The 16,910-nt window shown below is 35.8% G+C and overlaps 2 protein-coding genes across 2 annotated transcripts in view; both read left to right on the plus strand.

Moving 5' to 3' along the window:
- Nucleotides 1–1,297, plus strand: part of LOC107696919 (ankyrin repeat and BTB/POZ domain-containing protein 1-like) — an 11,049-nt gene extending 9,752 nt beyond the window's left edge. Inside the window, exon 12 of the mRNA XM_016497491.1 lies at nucleotides 227–1,297. Within this exon, the coding sequence (XP_016352977.1) occupies nucleotides 227–433 (207 nt within the window). The 3' untranslated portion in view covers nucleotides 434–1,297. The remainder of the gene's footprint in view (nucleotides 1–226) is intronic.
- Nucleotides 1,298–8,122: 6,825 nt separating this feature from the next.
- LOC107696920 (sodium- and chloride-dependent taurine transporter-like) overlaps nucleotides 8,123–16,910 on the plus strand; it is a 24,404-nt gene continuing 15,616 nt past the window's right edge. The window contains exons 1-3 of the mRNA XM_016497492.1: nucleotides 8,123–8,245; nucleotides 13,756–13,985; nucleotides 15,982–16,116. Of these exons, the coding sequence (XP_016352978.1) occupies nucleotides 13,757–13,985; nucleotides 15,982–16,116 (364 nt within the window). The 5' untranslated portion in view covers nucleotides 8,123–8,245; nucleotide 13,756. The remainder of the gene's footprint in view (nucleotides 8,246–13,755; nucleotides 13,986–15,981; nucleotides 16,117–16,910) is intronic.

Here is a 16,910-nt window from a genome sequence, read left to right on the forward strand (position 1 = left end):
TTTGACTCTCAAAGCCGTGATTCCCATTCACTTCCATTATAAGACTGACAGACTGCAATGGTTTGAGTTAAAAACCTTCGTTTGTGTTCTACTGAAGAAACAAAGTCACCTACATCTTGGATGCCCTGGGGGTAAGCAGATAAACATCACATTTTCATTTTTGGGTGAACTATCCCTTTCATTTTCAACATTGATTAAGGAGTTAATGAATTTATATTTGTTTCAGCTGGTGGAAAGGCCAGAGTTCGCTGATATGATCAGAGAGGATGCTGGGAATGTGGCCGCCAGGCAGGAAACTGATTCCATCCCTCTGGTAGACGAGATCCGTTTCCACATCGCCAGTAACGTTCAGACGTACAGCGCCATCGAGGAGGCCAACCAGAAACTCAGCGCCCTGGAGCTCCTGCTGGCCAGCATCGGGCTGGAGTGCTGAGAAACACAACTAACATGAGGTCTGGAGAGAGCACGGTGCTGGCGGATCAATCAAATGCTACCAAATGCTTTACATGCACAGATAATCCAAAGTAGCAAACTAGCACCACATTAGCAGTAACAAACTAATATGGTCGAATCTAACCAAAAACATGCATATATGGAGTCGGTGTGCGTCATCTTACAGTGGCCTGTTATGATGCAGAGAAGCTTCCTGTCTTCAGTTGTTTTTTTATGAACAAAAAGAGAGACGAAAGCTTGACATTTTGACATTTCACCGGTCGTGAGCTTTATATATCAGAACAAGTTCTTCGTGATATTTGGACATACGCTGTTCATTCTTCCACATGCGTCATGACAGATGTAGCAGAATATTTAGCAAGCTTTATAGGAAACTTTTAAGTTATGAGTCAAAACAATGCTGTTACATCACCGAATATGATTTGAGCCAATGATTAATCTAGGATGAGGCCATTCTTTAAGGAAAGAATGATTTATTGACATGCATTTGAGAAAAGGAGTGCACTGAAAAAGAATCTTTTTTGAGATTTTCACATTTTTGGTGTTCATGATAGGACTGACAATTCAAAACATCCTCCAAGAATGATTTCACTTGCGTTCTCTCTGGTGTTTGTGTGAGAGTTTGCCATTTGTTTAAGCAAGTAGATAATTATTTATGCCTCGAAATGTGTTCACTTACATCTTCCAGCACTGATAGAGAAGTTTTCCAGCTTTGCATCCACAGACTTCTGGTAATATGCATGCAATATTTGCATAGAATTACTCAATGAATGAATAAAGTACTTAATATTTCTCCACCTTAACATGTTTTCCTGCATTGGTTTGATTTTGTTTCCTAGCCTTTTACAGTGGGTACGGAAAGTATTCAGACCCCCTTAAATTTTTCACTCTTTGTTATATTGCAGCCATTTGCTAAAATCATTTGTTAATTTTTTATGCTGGTCTTAAAGTATATGCTGTGCTCGTGTGCTCAGCAGTACTTGGTGAGTTTGTGTGTGTTTGTTTCTGGAGAAAATCCCACATGCGTTGGCATCGCGGTTTCCTTTCATATGATTTATTGTGGGATGCTCTGAATGAATGGGATGTACATAAGTGAGCAAAAATAAATATTATTTAATGTACATATTACTTGTGGGTCTGTTTGATTTACCTTTGGAGAAGTCTGAGAAGAGAACTCTGGGGGGAAAAAAAGTCCATTCTGCATTTTTAAATGTAATACAAATGTCTGTTATAATTAGAATAGTCTGAGTATATTACTCAAGCCAAATTTGCTTATTACAAATTGTTTTGTCAATGAAAAGTAATTTTTATAAATAAATATTTTATTTAATACATATTTATTATTACAAATGTTATCAGTATATTTTGAGTAATATATAAATAGCACATTAGTATGTCTTTTCTTTTTACAAATGTATTACAAATTGTATTGTGAGCATATTTTAACAGAAAAGTTTAAAATATTTTGAGTTTAAAAATTACAATTCTGAATACATCAATGTTTTTTTACGTCAACACTCAAGCCAAATTGATTTACATTTTGACCTTAACATTTAATAGATATTTATTATTACAAATGTTATCGGTATATTCTGAGTGAAAAGTTACAAATATAGAGTTCAAAACTAAATATTTCATTGTATGTTAGTATTTTTTCTTGTGCTTTAATGACAGCAACACAAAAATTGGTTTACAAAATTGATCAAGAATTTCCCTTTAATACAAAATTATTATTACAAATGTTACTATCAGTATATTTTGAGAGAAAATTTGAAAACATAGCATAAAAAACATAATATTCAGATTGCACTAGTATTTTTTTTTAATTTTGCTTTAATGACATCAACACAACCAAATTTGTTTACATACATTTTTATTAATACAAATCTTATCAGTAAATTTTGAGTAAAGAGTTGGAAATATATTAAGTTAGAATTTTCCTTTAATTTAATACAAAATTATTATTACAAATGTTATTATCAGTATATTTTGAGAGAAAATTTGAAAATATAGCATTAAAAACATAATATTCAGAGTATATTAGTGTTTTTTTTTTTCATTTTGCTTTAATGACATCAACACAACCAAATTTGTTTACATACATTTTTATTAATACAAATCTTATTGTCAGTAAATTTTGAGTAAAGAGTAATATATTAAGTTAAAAAAGCATACATTTCACAGTATATTCGTTTTTTTTCTTCCTTTTATTCTTTAATGACAACAATTAAGCCCAATTTGTTTACATTTTGACCTAGAAGTAGTTTTTTAATTTGATACAAATGTATTATTATAAACTGTACTGTCAGCATATTGAGTAAAAAGTCGATTTTTTTTTTTTTTTGAGTTAAAAAAATCAAAGTATGTTAATAGGTGTTTTTTTTTTGGACAGCAACACTCAGACAAATTAAATTTCAAAAATAACATTTCGAAATAGAAATGGTGACATTTCTGTATTCCCAAGTTTAAATTAAGAGCCCAAATGTTCAGTGTGGTCCCAGAGGTTTTGATCTCTCAGTATTTATGAGAGATTTATGAGCTGCTTATACAGTATGTCCCTCCTTGGTTCTAATAGCTTCTAAACCTCTGAAAACTCATTGAAAAGACTCGTTTGCTGGAGTTTCGTAACTTGCCAAAGCTTCAGTCTGGGTTTTTATGTTTCTCCAGGCAACAGGAGGCAGAATTACCATGACAACCGAGTCAAGTGAGGGATGAAGGCCTGTCAGAGCAGCATCGTTTCTCTGACATCTTTCCCGAGAGCCGTGTGTGTTTGTGATCCCTGAGTCACCGGCACGCCGTGAATCCCTAATAACCTGACAGCGCTGGATCTTTACCGTGAAGAGACTCACTGGTGATCAAACTACAGCCACAGATCTCAGATCACTCGCTGAGCTCAGGCCAGATCTGCTGATGTCTTCTCACATCAAACCTCCAAAAGCACATTTATTTGATTAAGACGCGGTCATATGTGCTATTACTCACAATTCATCAGATGCTGAATACTTTATAAGTACTGCTGAAGATCATTACACTGTCTACAAATGAATTTTGGGGTAGGCTATATGTAAACAAAAACTAGGATAATTAGGATTTATAATGTCTTTGAATGAAGTCTCTTATGCTCACCAAGGCTGCATTTATTTGATCAAAATAGAATATTATTAAAATCTAAGATAAGCAGTATATTAGAATGATTTCTGAAGGATCATGTGACACTGAAGATGGCATAATGATGCTGAAAATTATATCCTATATAGATTTTACATTTAAAAAAAACGTATATAGTTTTACAAAAACTAACACGGAAATAAAATGAATAAAAACTATATAATCACTAAAAAAAATCCCTAAAACCTTCAAATTAAAAATAAAATCATTATATATTATGTTTACATATATTATAAATACATTTATATAATATACAAATAATTATAATATTTTATAATATTATTAGAAAATATTTAACATTTAAATTCATTATTTTATATAACAATAATATTTAATTTTATATTAATATATAATATAAATGTGTATAATATAAGAATATAAAACTTAAATACATTTATTTATTTAAGTTTCAAATATTCTTGGGGGTCATTAGAGAGTCATATAAGTGGGGTCAGAGAATTTAGTAGTTTATTTAACCCTGCTAAAGTAGGCATGTGTTCTTTACACAGAATTACCATTGTAGCAATATTTTCTGCCAAAATGAAAGGAGAATGGCAGGCTGAAGTCTGACAAGTAGGCAAATATCCTTAATGCTTAAATACTAATCAAATGTTAAACAAATATATCCAAAATGTCACATGTATGTCCTCCTGCAGCTTACAGAAGTACTGAGAATCCAAAGTATATTTCTGAATATAGGCTGAAGTACCCCTGCATCAAAACTAAACCAGACAACCTTTTGAATCCGTTCCCATATCATAGTATGTATATTAAGTCATTTAATAATAAAAAGAAATAGACCAAAGTAGCATATGTAGACACACATTTATATATCTGGGCTTTAATGCCTTTAAAAGAAACTGAAGAAAGCATGATATTAACTCGGACTACTTATTTTAATCTGCTAATTTTCTGTTTTATAGGTTTAATCACACATTCTTTCCAAGCAGCCGCCGGAGTTCATGAACCCCATGAATGTATTTCCTGCTGCGATCAAAGCATTGTTGGGAGGTTGAAGTGTCGTAGTTCTCCTGCATTGTTCTAACAGTTTAACTCAAGCGCAGCATGTGTCAGTCTATGTGTATCATGGCAGTTTGGTGAGTATTTTACGTTTTGGCGTCAGCGTGTGAATGAAATCTTTCAGTATTCCCCAGCTGCCCTGTGACACAAACAGAGCGCATGTGAGTGTGAAAGAGGCTTACTGTGGCGGCACATGACTCTTCCCATAGTCCACCTGCTTCACATGTCCGTAAAAATACAGCTCCAAAATCTCTATCAAAACTACTACCGCGAATCCAGCCACATGACACCGGGAATCTAATGACAGCACCAATAATTAACAAGTAACAATGAGCTCTTCGCATACCGCTGCTTAGAATTCAATTTAAATGCAGGCAAAGAGATCTCATCACATGCAAATGTCAGCATTACACAAGCTGAATACAGCTGGACTCAGCACTCTGGAGCTGAGCTGATTTACTGCTATTATTTTGGCATGGATAAAAAAACAACCCGTTCCATTGCCTCGCTCTTTAATCTCCTCCTGGGAGACCAGCGGCTCCAGAGAGCGGCGAGGAAACCTGGCAACCCCGTTCACCATCACACTAAACGCTCACATACTCTTGCTGGGAACTATTAGAATTCTTGTTGACTTCAACATTGTCTTAATGGCGCACAACACTGTCTTAATGCTGGTCATTCAAAGTGCTTCATATGAGCATGAAAAAGAAGAGCAATAAATCATATACACAACTGAGAAGGGAAAAGGAAAGGGATTTTAGACTCACATTCAAATTTGCTGTGCAAATGGAGATTGGCATTATGGACATTTGAATTAAAAATGTAGTTTGATAATTTTCTAGAAGTACGCTTTAAAAATGTGAGTCATTTTATTCGAAAAAGATTGTAAAATGAAAACTTGTTAACTGATTAACTGTACACGTTACTTTATCATACAGTACATTTTTATATTTAAAAAGGCAATGCATGTCAATTTAGGTTGGATATATTAACATAATACCACAAAAATATTACATTGATAATCACAGTGTATTTTGGCTATTTAACAAGTATTTTAAATATAGTGAAAAAGGCAATGCATGTCATTTTAAGTTGGTTGATATATTCATATTGTATCATTATAAAATGTACAATTAAGAGATATATAATCACAGTATATAATCACAGACCATTCAGTTGGCTGTTAATATTGTATTATTGAAATATTAAATATACAGTTATAAGCTGTGTAATATGAGGTGTGTAATAACAATGTATTCTGGCTGTTCAAGTATTTCAGATAAAACGTAAAATTTATTTAATTGATTAATTAAAACAAGGCAATGCATGTCATTTTAAGTTGGTTAATAGTGTTTTTAAAAAGGCAATGTCATTTCAAATTAGTTGATATATTAATATTACTTCATTTAAACGTGAAATATACAATTATGAGCCATAAAATATATGACTATTCAACAAGTATTTTAGATACTAGTTAAAATGTATGTCATGCCAATTTAAGATGATTAATATATTAATATTTATTTAAATACGAAATATACAATTATGAGTTGTATAATATACACAGTGTATTCTGACCATTTAACAAGGTTTTTAGATAATACCTTGTATTTGAACAGCCAATGCATGTAATTTTAAGTTGGTTGATATATAATATCATTTACATTAAATATAAAATTATGAGCTACATAATATATAACCAAAGTGACCATTCAATACGTGTTTTAGATGCTACAAATTAGTTTTTTAAGAAGCATGTCATTTTAAGTTGGTTTATATATTAATATTGCATCACAGTGTATTCGGACCATTCAACGAGCATTTTTGATACTAAATTCTCACCATATATCGTTTCCTAAAACATGTAACATATTTGTGCATCGACAGTTTAGATATAGTCACATGTATGTGGCATGCACATCGACATGCACAAAAATAATAGAAGCGAAGCAGCGAGAGGCTGTGATGACCGCAGCTGATGCCTTTGAGTGATCAGCACAGTGTGGGCACATGGACAGGCCATCTGTCTGCAGACTATCTCACACATGCGTATGCCATGAATTTGGGTGACCAAACTCTTTGTAAGAGCACAAATGTACTGCAATAGCTTCAAATAGACCTTGATATCCGTGACCTTGGATTGTGATCACGCAATCATAAGATTTTATTAAAGCAGATAAGAAAAGGAGAGACAAGGACTTGTGAAGGCATCGTGGCACACTTTATGGAAAAACACCACCGAGGATCACAATCCTTTGGCTTTGCTGTGATTGGCAGACACGATTAGCTCAGCATTGTTGCCATACAATCAGACTTTGGACATATACGCCCTCTCCACCCCACCCTTACTCTTTCTCTAAGTTGATCCTGAAGTTTTGAGACTAGGTAGATTAGCTATCCCCTCACAAGGCCACTGACCCTTTCATGTGACCTCACTTTTGCACTATATCTAGAGATGTTGCTTTGGCACACAGACTGGAACTTAAAAAACACATTGGAAAAAATGTATGGCTTGTTAGTCATCGAGGGCTTATGATGGAATGACGCTTTGCTGTCCAGTATAGTGACGAGAACAGCAGTCTCCGTCCTGATTAACATCAAAATCGCGAATGAGGAGAAGGGCACAGTGTTGCCAACTAATTTTCAGGGGAAGTTGCTAAAGGAAGTTCGATTTGTTGCTAAAAGTTGCTAAATGACGTTGTGATGTCATTGCGTGATGACGTCATTACGTAATCACAACGCAAAATTGTGTCACTACATTAAAAAACTCTATATTTTTATGTTAATTTAGATTTGTTCGTAAAATAATATAAATGCATAATATAATGTTAAAATATAAATAACTTTTTTTATATACAACATTGAATTGAAAAGTTGCAAAATTTAGCAACAAAATTGCTAAATTGGCAACACTGGAAAGGCAATCAATCTGAGAGCGGAATCCTGAATGGGCGGGGTTTGGTAACTAAACGCTTTCATATGATTGGTCTGTTTGGACGCGTCTAAATATGTAATCTTATTATTAACTCTTAACTCGACGCTCTTTGATTAAATGAATAACAATGTTTTCAGCACCATTATTCAGATGTAAACTCTTGTCCAGACCGCTGCTGAAACAGCTTGGGAGCTCGCCGTTATCACGTGATACCTGTTACTTTTCTCAGCGCTGCTAAGCATAGACTAATCACAGTCGTTTGTGATTTACCGAAGGAGGATTTTCAAGAAATACTTTTTTAGAAATTGGTTTAGTATGTCACGTACTAATATGTGAAAACTAAGTCAGTTTTAAATATACATTAATCGTGACCAAAACATTGTGATATTTGAATGAATGAGACTCGATGGTGGATGCAAGCTTCTGTGCCCCCTGCTGGTGTCATATCATACAAACTCATTACCAAGTAGCGTGTGTTTGTCTCTTTAAGAAACGCTCCTGTTGCATGAGAGCCTGGTGTTTTTCCACTCTCTCCGTTATCACATGCGCTCGCATATAAGACAGAAGTCGGGGGGAGAGGGTGTAAAGATTATTTCCCTCGCTTTGTAGCTTAACCACAAGAAGACAAAAGAACAAGAAACGGACTTGAGCTATAAATTGCATTGTCAGGTGAGTGACACCTTACAGGTCAGTAGAGGCTGAACTGTATCTTTAAGAGCATCTTTATGTAGCCTACATTTTATTAACGTTTTAAGTACTCGTGTATTTTTGTCTAAGGCGGATATACGGTCATTTTTTATTATTAAAATATATGTTAAATTACAATTCACTGATTTGCATCTTTGAGAAGATCCATTTTTTTTTAATTAACTCATTTATTTTTTGTCAAAGAACGATACATGGTCTCTGCTTTGAATTGGAAAAGACTTTAAACTGTTTTGCCTTTCAACAGTTCTAATTAGAATATAATACAAAAACCTTGTTCCTCAAATGTAGCGTTTCTGGTATTGTATTGGAAGCTATGTGCCTTAGTTGTTGTGCACAAATGTGCTCACAGGCTTTTGGAAGCTTAGTGTCATTTGATATTAAATGCAGTCAATTTATTTTAGATGCACCGTAATTAAAGATGAATTGTAAGTACTGGTTAACAGTGTTCCGGTCTAATATAGCCAGCGAAAGGCTTGTGACAGCACCCTCAGGACCAACACAGAGCATCATTCTCATAGCGCACGCTTTAACAGCTCAATAAAAATGTAGGTTAATGTGAATTTATTCTGCTCTGCTCCTGCATGTAAACACTGACACCGCTGGAGACAGATCGGTCTCAAACATGCAATGGGTTCATTTAACACCGCACAGACACAATGTAGGTTATTGGGGCACAGCCAACAAATTAACTTCTTCTCTTGTCCATTATTGGTCTAGTGTGGTAAATGCAAACCCCTCGCTGATGGATATGCATTAGAGATGTAATTGGTTCACAAATGAATGAGAGTTTGAGGCGTGTCCGCACGCGCAGCCTTTTATTGTGGCTCGTGCAATGTCTGTTTGTCATGCGAACTTGCAATATCCTAAAAGCTTGTTTAGGGGGGGTTGTAATTTATTCCGTAGCTGGTGTTTCCAAATTAAACACGCATAAAAAATGTAATTTAATCAGGAGCGCGCGCCGGAGAATTAGGACACCCGTCGCGGGCGAGCGGAATATTTTTCAGGTTTTAATTTTGAGAGCAGACAGATTTAGTTTTATAATGCATGACATGAGATTACCTTGCAGAATCCTCAATACCACTGAGAAAAGTACGGTGGCAGTGCCATACACTTGATTCCCAGCTATAAAAACTATGTTCGATGAAACATAGGCTATAGCTATGAAAACGTTATTTATGCATGTTTTTAAACGTTCGAAACGTCCAGTTTGTTAATGTGTTAAGAATGTTACTTCTTGGTTATGTGAACATTAGAAGAACATTCCGTTATATCATTTAGAAAATGTTATGAGAACGTTACATTTGAATATTTGATTAATGTTGACATTTTTTTTTAGAAACTGCTATGAAAACACTATTTCTGAACGTTCAAAACATTCAGGAACATTCCATTTTATTGTTTTGAAAACATGAAAATGGTATTTTCCGATTTTTTTTTTTTTACATTCTAAACATCCAATTTTTTAAATTAAGAAAGTTACTTGGTTATGTGAACTTTAGGAGAGCATTCCATTCTATCATTTTGAAAACGTTATAGGAACATTACATTTAAACACTCTCTTAATGATTAAAACACCCATTTTTTATTTGTCAGAACATTTACTCTCAACATCACGATAAAGTATATCAAATATTAATAATGTTGTAATAACGTTCCATAAATATTATTTCAACATTTATTCCTAACATAAAAAAAAACGTCAATGAAAGTTATTATGGGAATGTTACCTGTTATTATGACTGCTATAGACCATGGTATTGCAACAATATGTGGTAAAATGCCACAAAAATACTGCAATATCATTGCACCATGTTCTAAATCTGGATCTTTTTGATCCCTAACCCTTACTGATTTTGTATTGTGCAAAGTTGGCATAGTTTTAAACATCAGTTTTTGAATGACTAGACAACAATGAACTAACATTAGAGTATCTGACCTTCCATTATAGATAATGGCTTTAGATTAAATGTTGTCATTTCAGTTTATAATATCCCATTTGCTTTGTGAGCTTTCCTTTATTGGTTTTTGAGTATAATTAGAGCATTAGACCATTTTTTTATCCCCTTTCCACATGTTTTGAGTAGCCTATTTTAATACATCCAATTTGTGTTTATAACCTTCACAGCTGAATATCCAGACAAGGTTAAATTGCAGCTTTCTGTTGTTGTGGCCTTCTGATACATTGTCTTGGTTCTTTCTTCTCTGCTTACGCCATTGGTTGATTAAACATGCATTTACATAGCTTTTGTTGATAGTGAGCTATCAGTGTTTATCTATATGAAGGCTAATGAGAGATCCGGGCATGTTTAGAAGGTCATTATTGGGGTCGAGGAAGGTTGAAAGAGGCTGCTGGTGACCGAGATAAGCTGAGCTGTGACCCTGCAACATTTCTTTGCTCATGGCCAAAGCTACACTGACACAAGGGCATTTGACTAGTATGAGTCTAGCGCTCCGAGTTTAGCGTTTCTGACTCTCTGGTGACCCAGACGAACCAGTCACATTCCACTTATTGGTGTGGAGTTCTTATCAGTTTTATTTCACAAGAAATTGACACATTGCTTGTTCTCCAGATAAGATAAGATGGACTTTTTGAGATTTAATGGCTCGTTGGAATCTGATGTTGAAAGAGCTTAAAGTCCCCATGAAATCAAAATTAAAGTTTTTTGGGTGTTAGTATCAATATATTAGTCTTAAGGTTATCTATAGGCAGTGTGCTCCAAAACAGTGACAAAATTCGCATTTAGAAGATATAAGCATTCAAAGCTTGCAGTTCGTCACTTCCTTTTTTTTGACGTCACATCGTACTTCATCTTCTCATCAAATCTTCTGACCAATCAAACGCTCTCTAGAAGCCGAAGCGCCCGCCCCCTAAATAGACGCTGAAGCTGCGGCTGAGATCGGTCGCTTGTTCACAGTGTAGTATTTCCTGTACAGTGAATGGCACGTAGTGCACAATGTAGGCGAGAGGGAACGATTCAGACAGTGTATGCTTTCGATTGGGGCAAATGAGTTCTGGTTTCACGTTGTGTCACGGGAACCGCGGCAGCACACACAGTCTGATCCGGACTTTGGCTCCGGTCCAGAGACAAGATCGCACGAAGTGGATCATATGCGCGAGTCGGCATATATTAAACACTTTTAAAACTACACAGCCTCAGCATGATTATGATCACTATTTTGTTTTACTAAGAGTTTCATATTGAATCTAGGGGGTAATCTATTAGACTGTGGCTGTCAAATGTGGCTTTACCGAGCTCAACGGCTCCCTCTGACCCGTGTAGATATAAACAAAACGCTATTGGCTAATTTAAAAATGGGGCGGGGCTGCTCGATATGTCCCGCCCTATCTTCCTGTTTCAGTTGAAATTACGTCACCACATAGAATAACGCTGCGTGTTTCAAGGCACTTCAGGGGACCTTTAAGATTTTCACAAGACTGTGATGAGGCGTTTCAATGGTCAACAGCATCATAAATCCTCGAAACTTTTGTATATTTTGAGTTTTTAAAAATGTATGTACATTTATAACACTATACTTTGTATTATTTTTGTAATAAAAACATTTTGTTCATGTTGCGTAAAGAAGAGTGACCGAGAAAATACTAGACATTGTCAAATTGCATTTTCAACTCAACTTTGCATTTTTGTGCTGACAATATAATTTGTAATGAAAACTGTATTAAATGACAAAAAATGCTAAATGGAAACATTTGAGGGTTTACAGGAGCAATACAACCTGTCGTATCTGTCCAGGCTTCATCCGAAAGCTTATCCTTAGATACAGTGGGTACGGAAAGTATTCAGACCCCCTTCAATTTTTCACTCTTTGTTATATTGCAGCCATTTGCTAAAATCATTTAAGTTAATTTTTTTTCCTCATTAATGTACACACAGCACCCCATATTGACAGAAAAACACAGAATCGTTGACATTTTTGCAGATTTATTAAAAAAGAAAAACTGAAATATCACATGGTCCTAAGTATTCAGACCCTTTGCTCAGTATTTAGTAGAAGCACCCTTTTGATCTAATACAGCCATGAGTCTTTTTGGGAAAGATGCAACAAGTTTTTCACACCTGGATTTGGGGATCCTCTGCCATTCCTCCTTGCAGATCCTCTCCAGTTCTGTCAGGTTGGATGGTAAACGTTGGTGGACAGCCATTTTTAGGTCTCTCCAGAGATGCTCAATTGTGTTTAAGTCAGTGCTCTGGCTGTGCCATTCAAGAACAGTCACAGGTTGTTGTGAAGCCACTCCTTCGTTATTTTAGCTGTGTGCTTAGGGTCATTGTCTTGTTGGAAGGTAAACCTTCGGCCCAGTCTGAGGTCCTGAGCACTCTGGAGAAGGTTTTCATCCAGGATATCCCTGTACTTGGCCGCATTCATCGTTCCCTCGATTGCAACCAGTCGTCCTGTCCCTGCAGCTGAAAAACACCCCCACAGCATGATGCTGCCACCGGGTCTGAATACTTTCCGTACCCACTGTAAATCCTGATAGGAATAGAAAAGCTGCTGATAAAAATATAGATACAAAAATGGTATCAAACCCCGAAACGTACAGAGAAAAGGGCTCTGGCCAACTAGGACACGTGTAATGAGTGAGCTGGTTTATCAGCGTCAGTGTGAGTTTCAAACAGGATATCAGACTGGAGAACGGCCTTCTCAGCTTCCTGCTCGGCCTGAATCTCATTTCAAGAGCTCATGTCTTACTCTCAGCTGGAGCACTCTATAAAACGCCATTTAAACCTTTTCTGTATGTATCAGTCACGCTTTACATAGTTGTGTACATGTTAGTTCTTGAGGCTTCGGTGTTATTCAAATGATTCCTAGGAATGCTTTGCATGAGCTTTAAGCAGTCAGCAGCACTGAGATTTGCTTCTAGATCTGTCTTATGTAACAGTACATGTCAGTGGATGTGATTTCATAGCTCAGATTTTCTGTTTATTTATCTGTTATGAGATCTATTCTATCCTCATGGGTCTTCATGAAGGTTTTCCAGCTCAGTCACACATATAAATAGATATTTACTGTTTGATAAAATGTTTGAATGTTTATAAAAGTTGTCGGCATGGCTCCATTTATTTGATGAGAAATACAGTAAAAACTGTAATATTGTGAAATCATTTTAATCTGTTTTCTATGTTAATATTATACGTTTAAATGTAATTGATTTCTGTGAAGCAATGCTGAAATTTCAGCATCATTACTCCAGTCTTCAGTGTCACATGATCTTCAGAAATCATTCTGATATCTAAGAAACATTTCTACTTAATGTTGTAATTTTTTTTTTTTCAGGATTCTCTGATGAATATAAAGGTCAAAAAACAGCATTTATTAAATAGAATTATTTTATAACATTAAATGGCTGTCACTTCATTCATTGAATGAATCTTTGCTGAATAAAAGTATTCATTTGTTTTGTTCGGTTCGGTAGTGTAAATCATTCTCAACCCCGTCTCCTCTCTGGTTCTCAGTATGGCACAGAAGGAAAAGTTGCAGTGTCTCAAAGATTTCCATAAGGACACGTTGAAGCCGTCTCCCGGTAAGAGTCCCGGCACGCGTCCTGAAGACGAGGCGGAGGGCAAAGCGCCACAGCGGGAGAAATGGGCCAGCAAGCTGGATTTCGTGCTCTCCGTGGCCGGAGGTTTCGTCGGGTTAGGCAACGTTTGGCGTTTCCCGTACCTCTGCTACAAGAATGGCGGAGGTGAGGGTGTTTACATGTTTAATATGTCAACAAAATATGTTTGAGGTAACACTTTTCGGTCTTTGTGTACTGTAAATAGCGGCTAATGTCACATGCAAACATAATCTTGTGACATTAAAGGGATAGTTCACCCAAAAATAAAAATTCTGTCATTATTTACTCACCCTCAAGTTGTTCCAAAACTCTAAGAGTTTCTTTCTTCTGTTGAACACAAAAGAAGATATTTTGAAGAAATTTGGTAACCGAACAGTTGCCGGTAGCCATTGATTTCCATAGTGTGGAAAAGAATACTATGGAAGTCAATGGCTACTGGCAACTGTTAGTTTTGGTTACCAACATTCTTCATATGTGACCCTGGAGCACAAAGCCAGTCTTAAAGGGATGGTTCACCCAAAAATGAAAATTTGATGTTTATCTGCTTACCCTCAGGGCATCCAAGATGTAGGTGACTTTGTTTCTTCAGTAGAACACATATGATGATTTTTAACTTTAACCGTTGCAGTCTATCAGTCGTATAATGCATGGCAATGGTAACAAAATCTATGAGAGTAAAAAAAACATGCACAGACAAATCCAAATTAAACCCTGCGGCTCGTGACGACACATTGATGTCCTAAGACACGAAACGATCGGTTTGTGCGAGAAACCGAACAGTATTTATATCATTTTTTACCTCTAATACACCATGTCCAACTTCCTTGAGCGCGCGCACGGCATCCGGTGCGTGAGGTGTGTACGCGCTCTGCCGTAGTTTACGTTAATGGGTGTGTTGATATCCAGCCGAAGAGCAATCAACCATAACTTCAGGCGAGCAGGCTCAGAAGTTGGGAATACGTGGAAAGTCACCACTCCCGAATGAGTTCGCGCGAGAGAACGTATTTCAGCTGATGTATAAATCTCAATTTAAAGAAATTGACCCTTATGACTGGTTTTGTGGTCCAGGATCACATTTGTTCTTCAGGTTTGGAAAAACATGAGGGTGAGTAAGTGATGACAAATGTTATTTTTGGGTGAGCTATCGCTTTAAACCTTTGAGCTCATTGCAGAAATGTTTGTGTGCAAATCTGTTCCTATTTTAAAAAGGCAGAAGAGTGTTTATAATACATTTTGACCTTCTGCATGATTTACAAGTTAAAATATTAATATATTGTATTCTGTTATGTGCTAATAAATATATAATACTATACCAGTACTAAATATAATACTATATGTAGTAATATTTATACACTATTGTGTTTATTAATATTTAGAATTAGCTTTTATTTTCATATTTTCAGTTGTAATTTTAATTTTATTTTAATTTTTAGTAATTTTGTTGTGTGCTTTTAGAATTGTATTTCTATTTAGCTTTTATTTATTTATTTTTTATTTCAGCTTTAGTAATTTTTCTACGTTTATTTTATTTTAGTTAGTCGCCAAGGCAACTTTTTAAAGCTTTTTAAGTTTATGTTTTTCATTTGGAATTTATATTTTATTTCAGCTTTATTCCAATTAACAGAAATGATTTTTACATTTACATTTAGTCATTTAGCAGATGCTTTTATCCAAAGCAACTTACAAATGAGGACAATGTTAGCAATCAAAATCAACAAAAGAGCAATGACATACAAGTGCTATAATACTAATAACACTATATAATACTATTTTTAATAGTTAACAATGAAAACACAGCTTTCAATAGCATCTGTGACATACTGTTGTATTATTATTATACTATAATATTACCATCATTTTTGCATAATATGCAAAAAATGAGAAGCTTGTATTTTTATTCAAGTGCTTTAATAATACAAAAATGTGTATTATTTAAGCAGTACAATAATATAAATGGTACTTTTAGTGGTAGGAGTACTTTCAGAGATGTCCACTGTAATACATGAATGCAAGCATAATTTTTGTTGATTTTGTTGCGTTTCTGGTCATTTCGCTTCCTGTAATGTGGCTTTCTTTGCTGAGTTTGTGTAATGCCTGCCTTATCTTGTGATTGTGTTTCCAGGTGCATTTCTCATCCCCTACTTCATATTTCTGTTTGGCGGAGGTTTGCCCGTCTTCTTTCTGGAGGTGGCACTCGGCCAGTTCACCTCTGAGGGAGGAATCACCTGCTGGGGGAAACTCTGCCCCATTTTCACCGGTGAGACAAACGGACGGATCGAGAGAGAGGACGAGACAGTCTGACTTTGACGATATTTAATGACTCATCGGGCTCAAGCACATTTTAATCAGCATAAATCATATTTCATAATGCTCCCATCCCCCCTACTGGCTACTAGCGGTCTCTCGCGGCAGCGTCGACCAACCGGCACGGCCGTTACTGCGATGCGTTTTGAGTCTGATTGGCTGCTGAAGTGGCTCGTTAAAGCATCTTCTCTCTGACCTGCTTTCAGCATCTGATGCGGTTGCTAGGCAACACTAGAAGACGCTGTGTTCTTTTGAAACGCATCGTCGTTATCTTATCTGTGTGTGAGCAGGATGTGGGTCCCTCATACAAAACACACACACACTACATGTGCGTTTAATTCCCCGTGATTTGTTTGCTTTGAGCCGCTCTGTGCTTCAGAGCGCTGTGACTAACACACCGCTCTGCATTTGGACATGTATTCTGATCTCCATGGCAACAGCAGTGAGAGGTGACTGAGATGCTTGCGATGGGATCTCCTCTCAGCTCAGGAGCAGAAACGATTGAAATGATGAGAAACAACAGGACAGGAAGTGTTTTTTAAAGCAGAGGTTTTCAATCTTTTAGATTCCACAGACTGCCAAATATGATCACCCTCATGCAATATAAAGACCTGATTAATAAATATATATATATATATATACAGTGGGTACGGAAAGTATTCAGACCCACTTCAATTTTTCACTCTTTGTTATATTGCAGCCATTTGCTAAAATCATTTAAGTTAATTTTTTTTCCTCATTAATGTA

This window comes from Sinocyclocheilus anshuiensis, unplaced genomic scaffold (assembly GCF_001515605.1).
Source record: "Sinocyclocheilus anshuiensis isolate Anshui unplaced genomic scaffold, SAMN03320099.WGS_v1.1 scaffold1083, whole genome shotgun sequence".
Lineage (NCBI taxonomy): Eukaryota > Metazoa > Chordata > Actinopteri > Cypriniformes > Cyprinidae > Sinocyclocheilus > Sinocyclocheilus anshuiensis.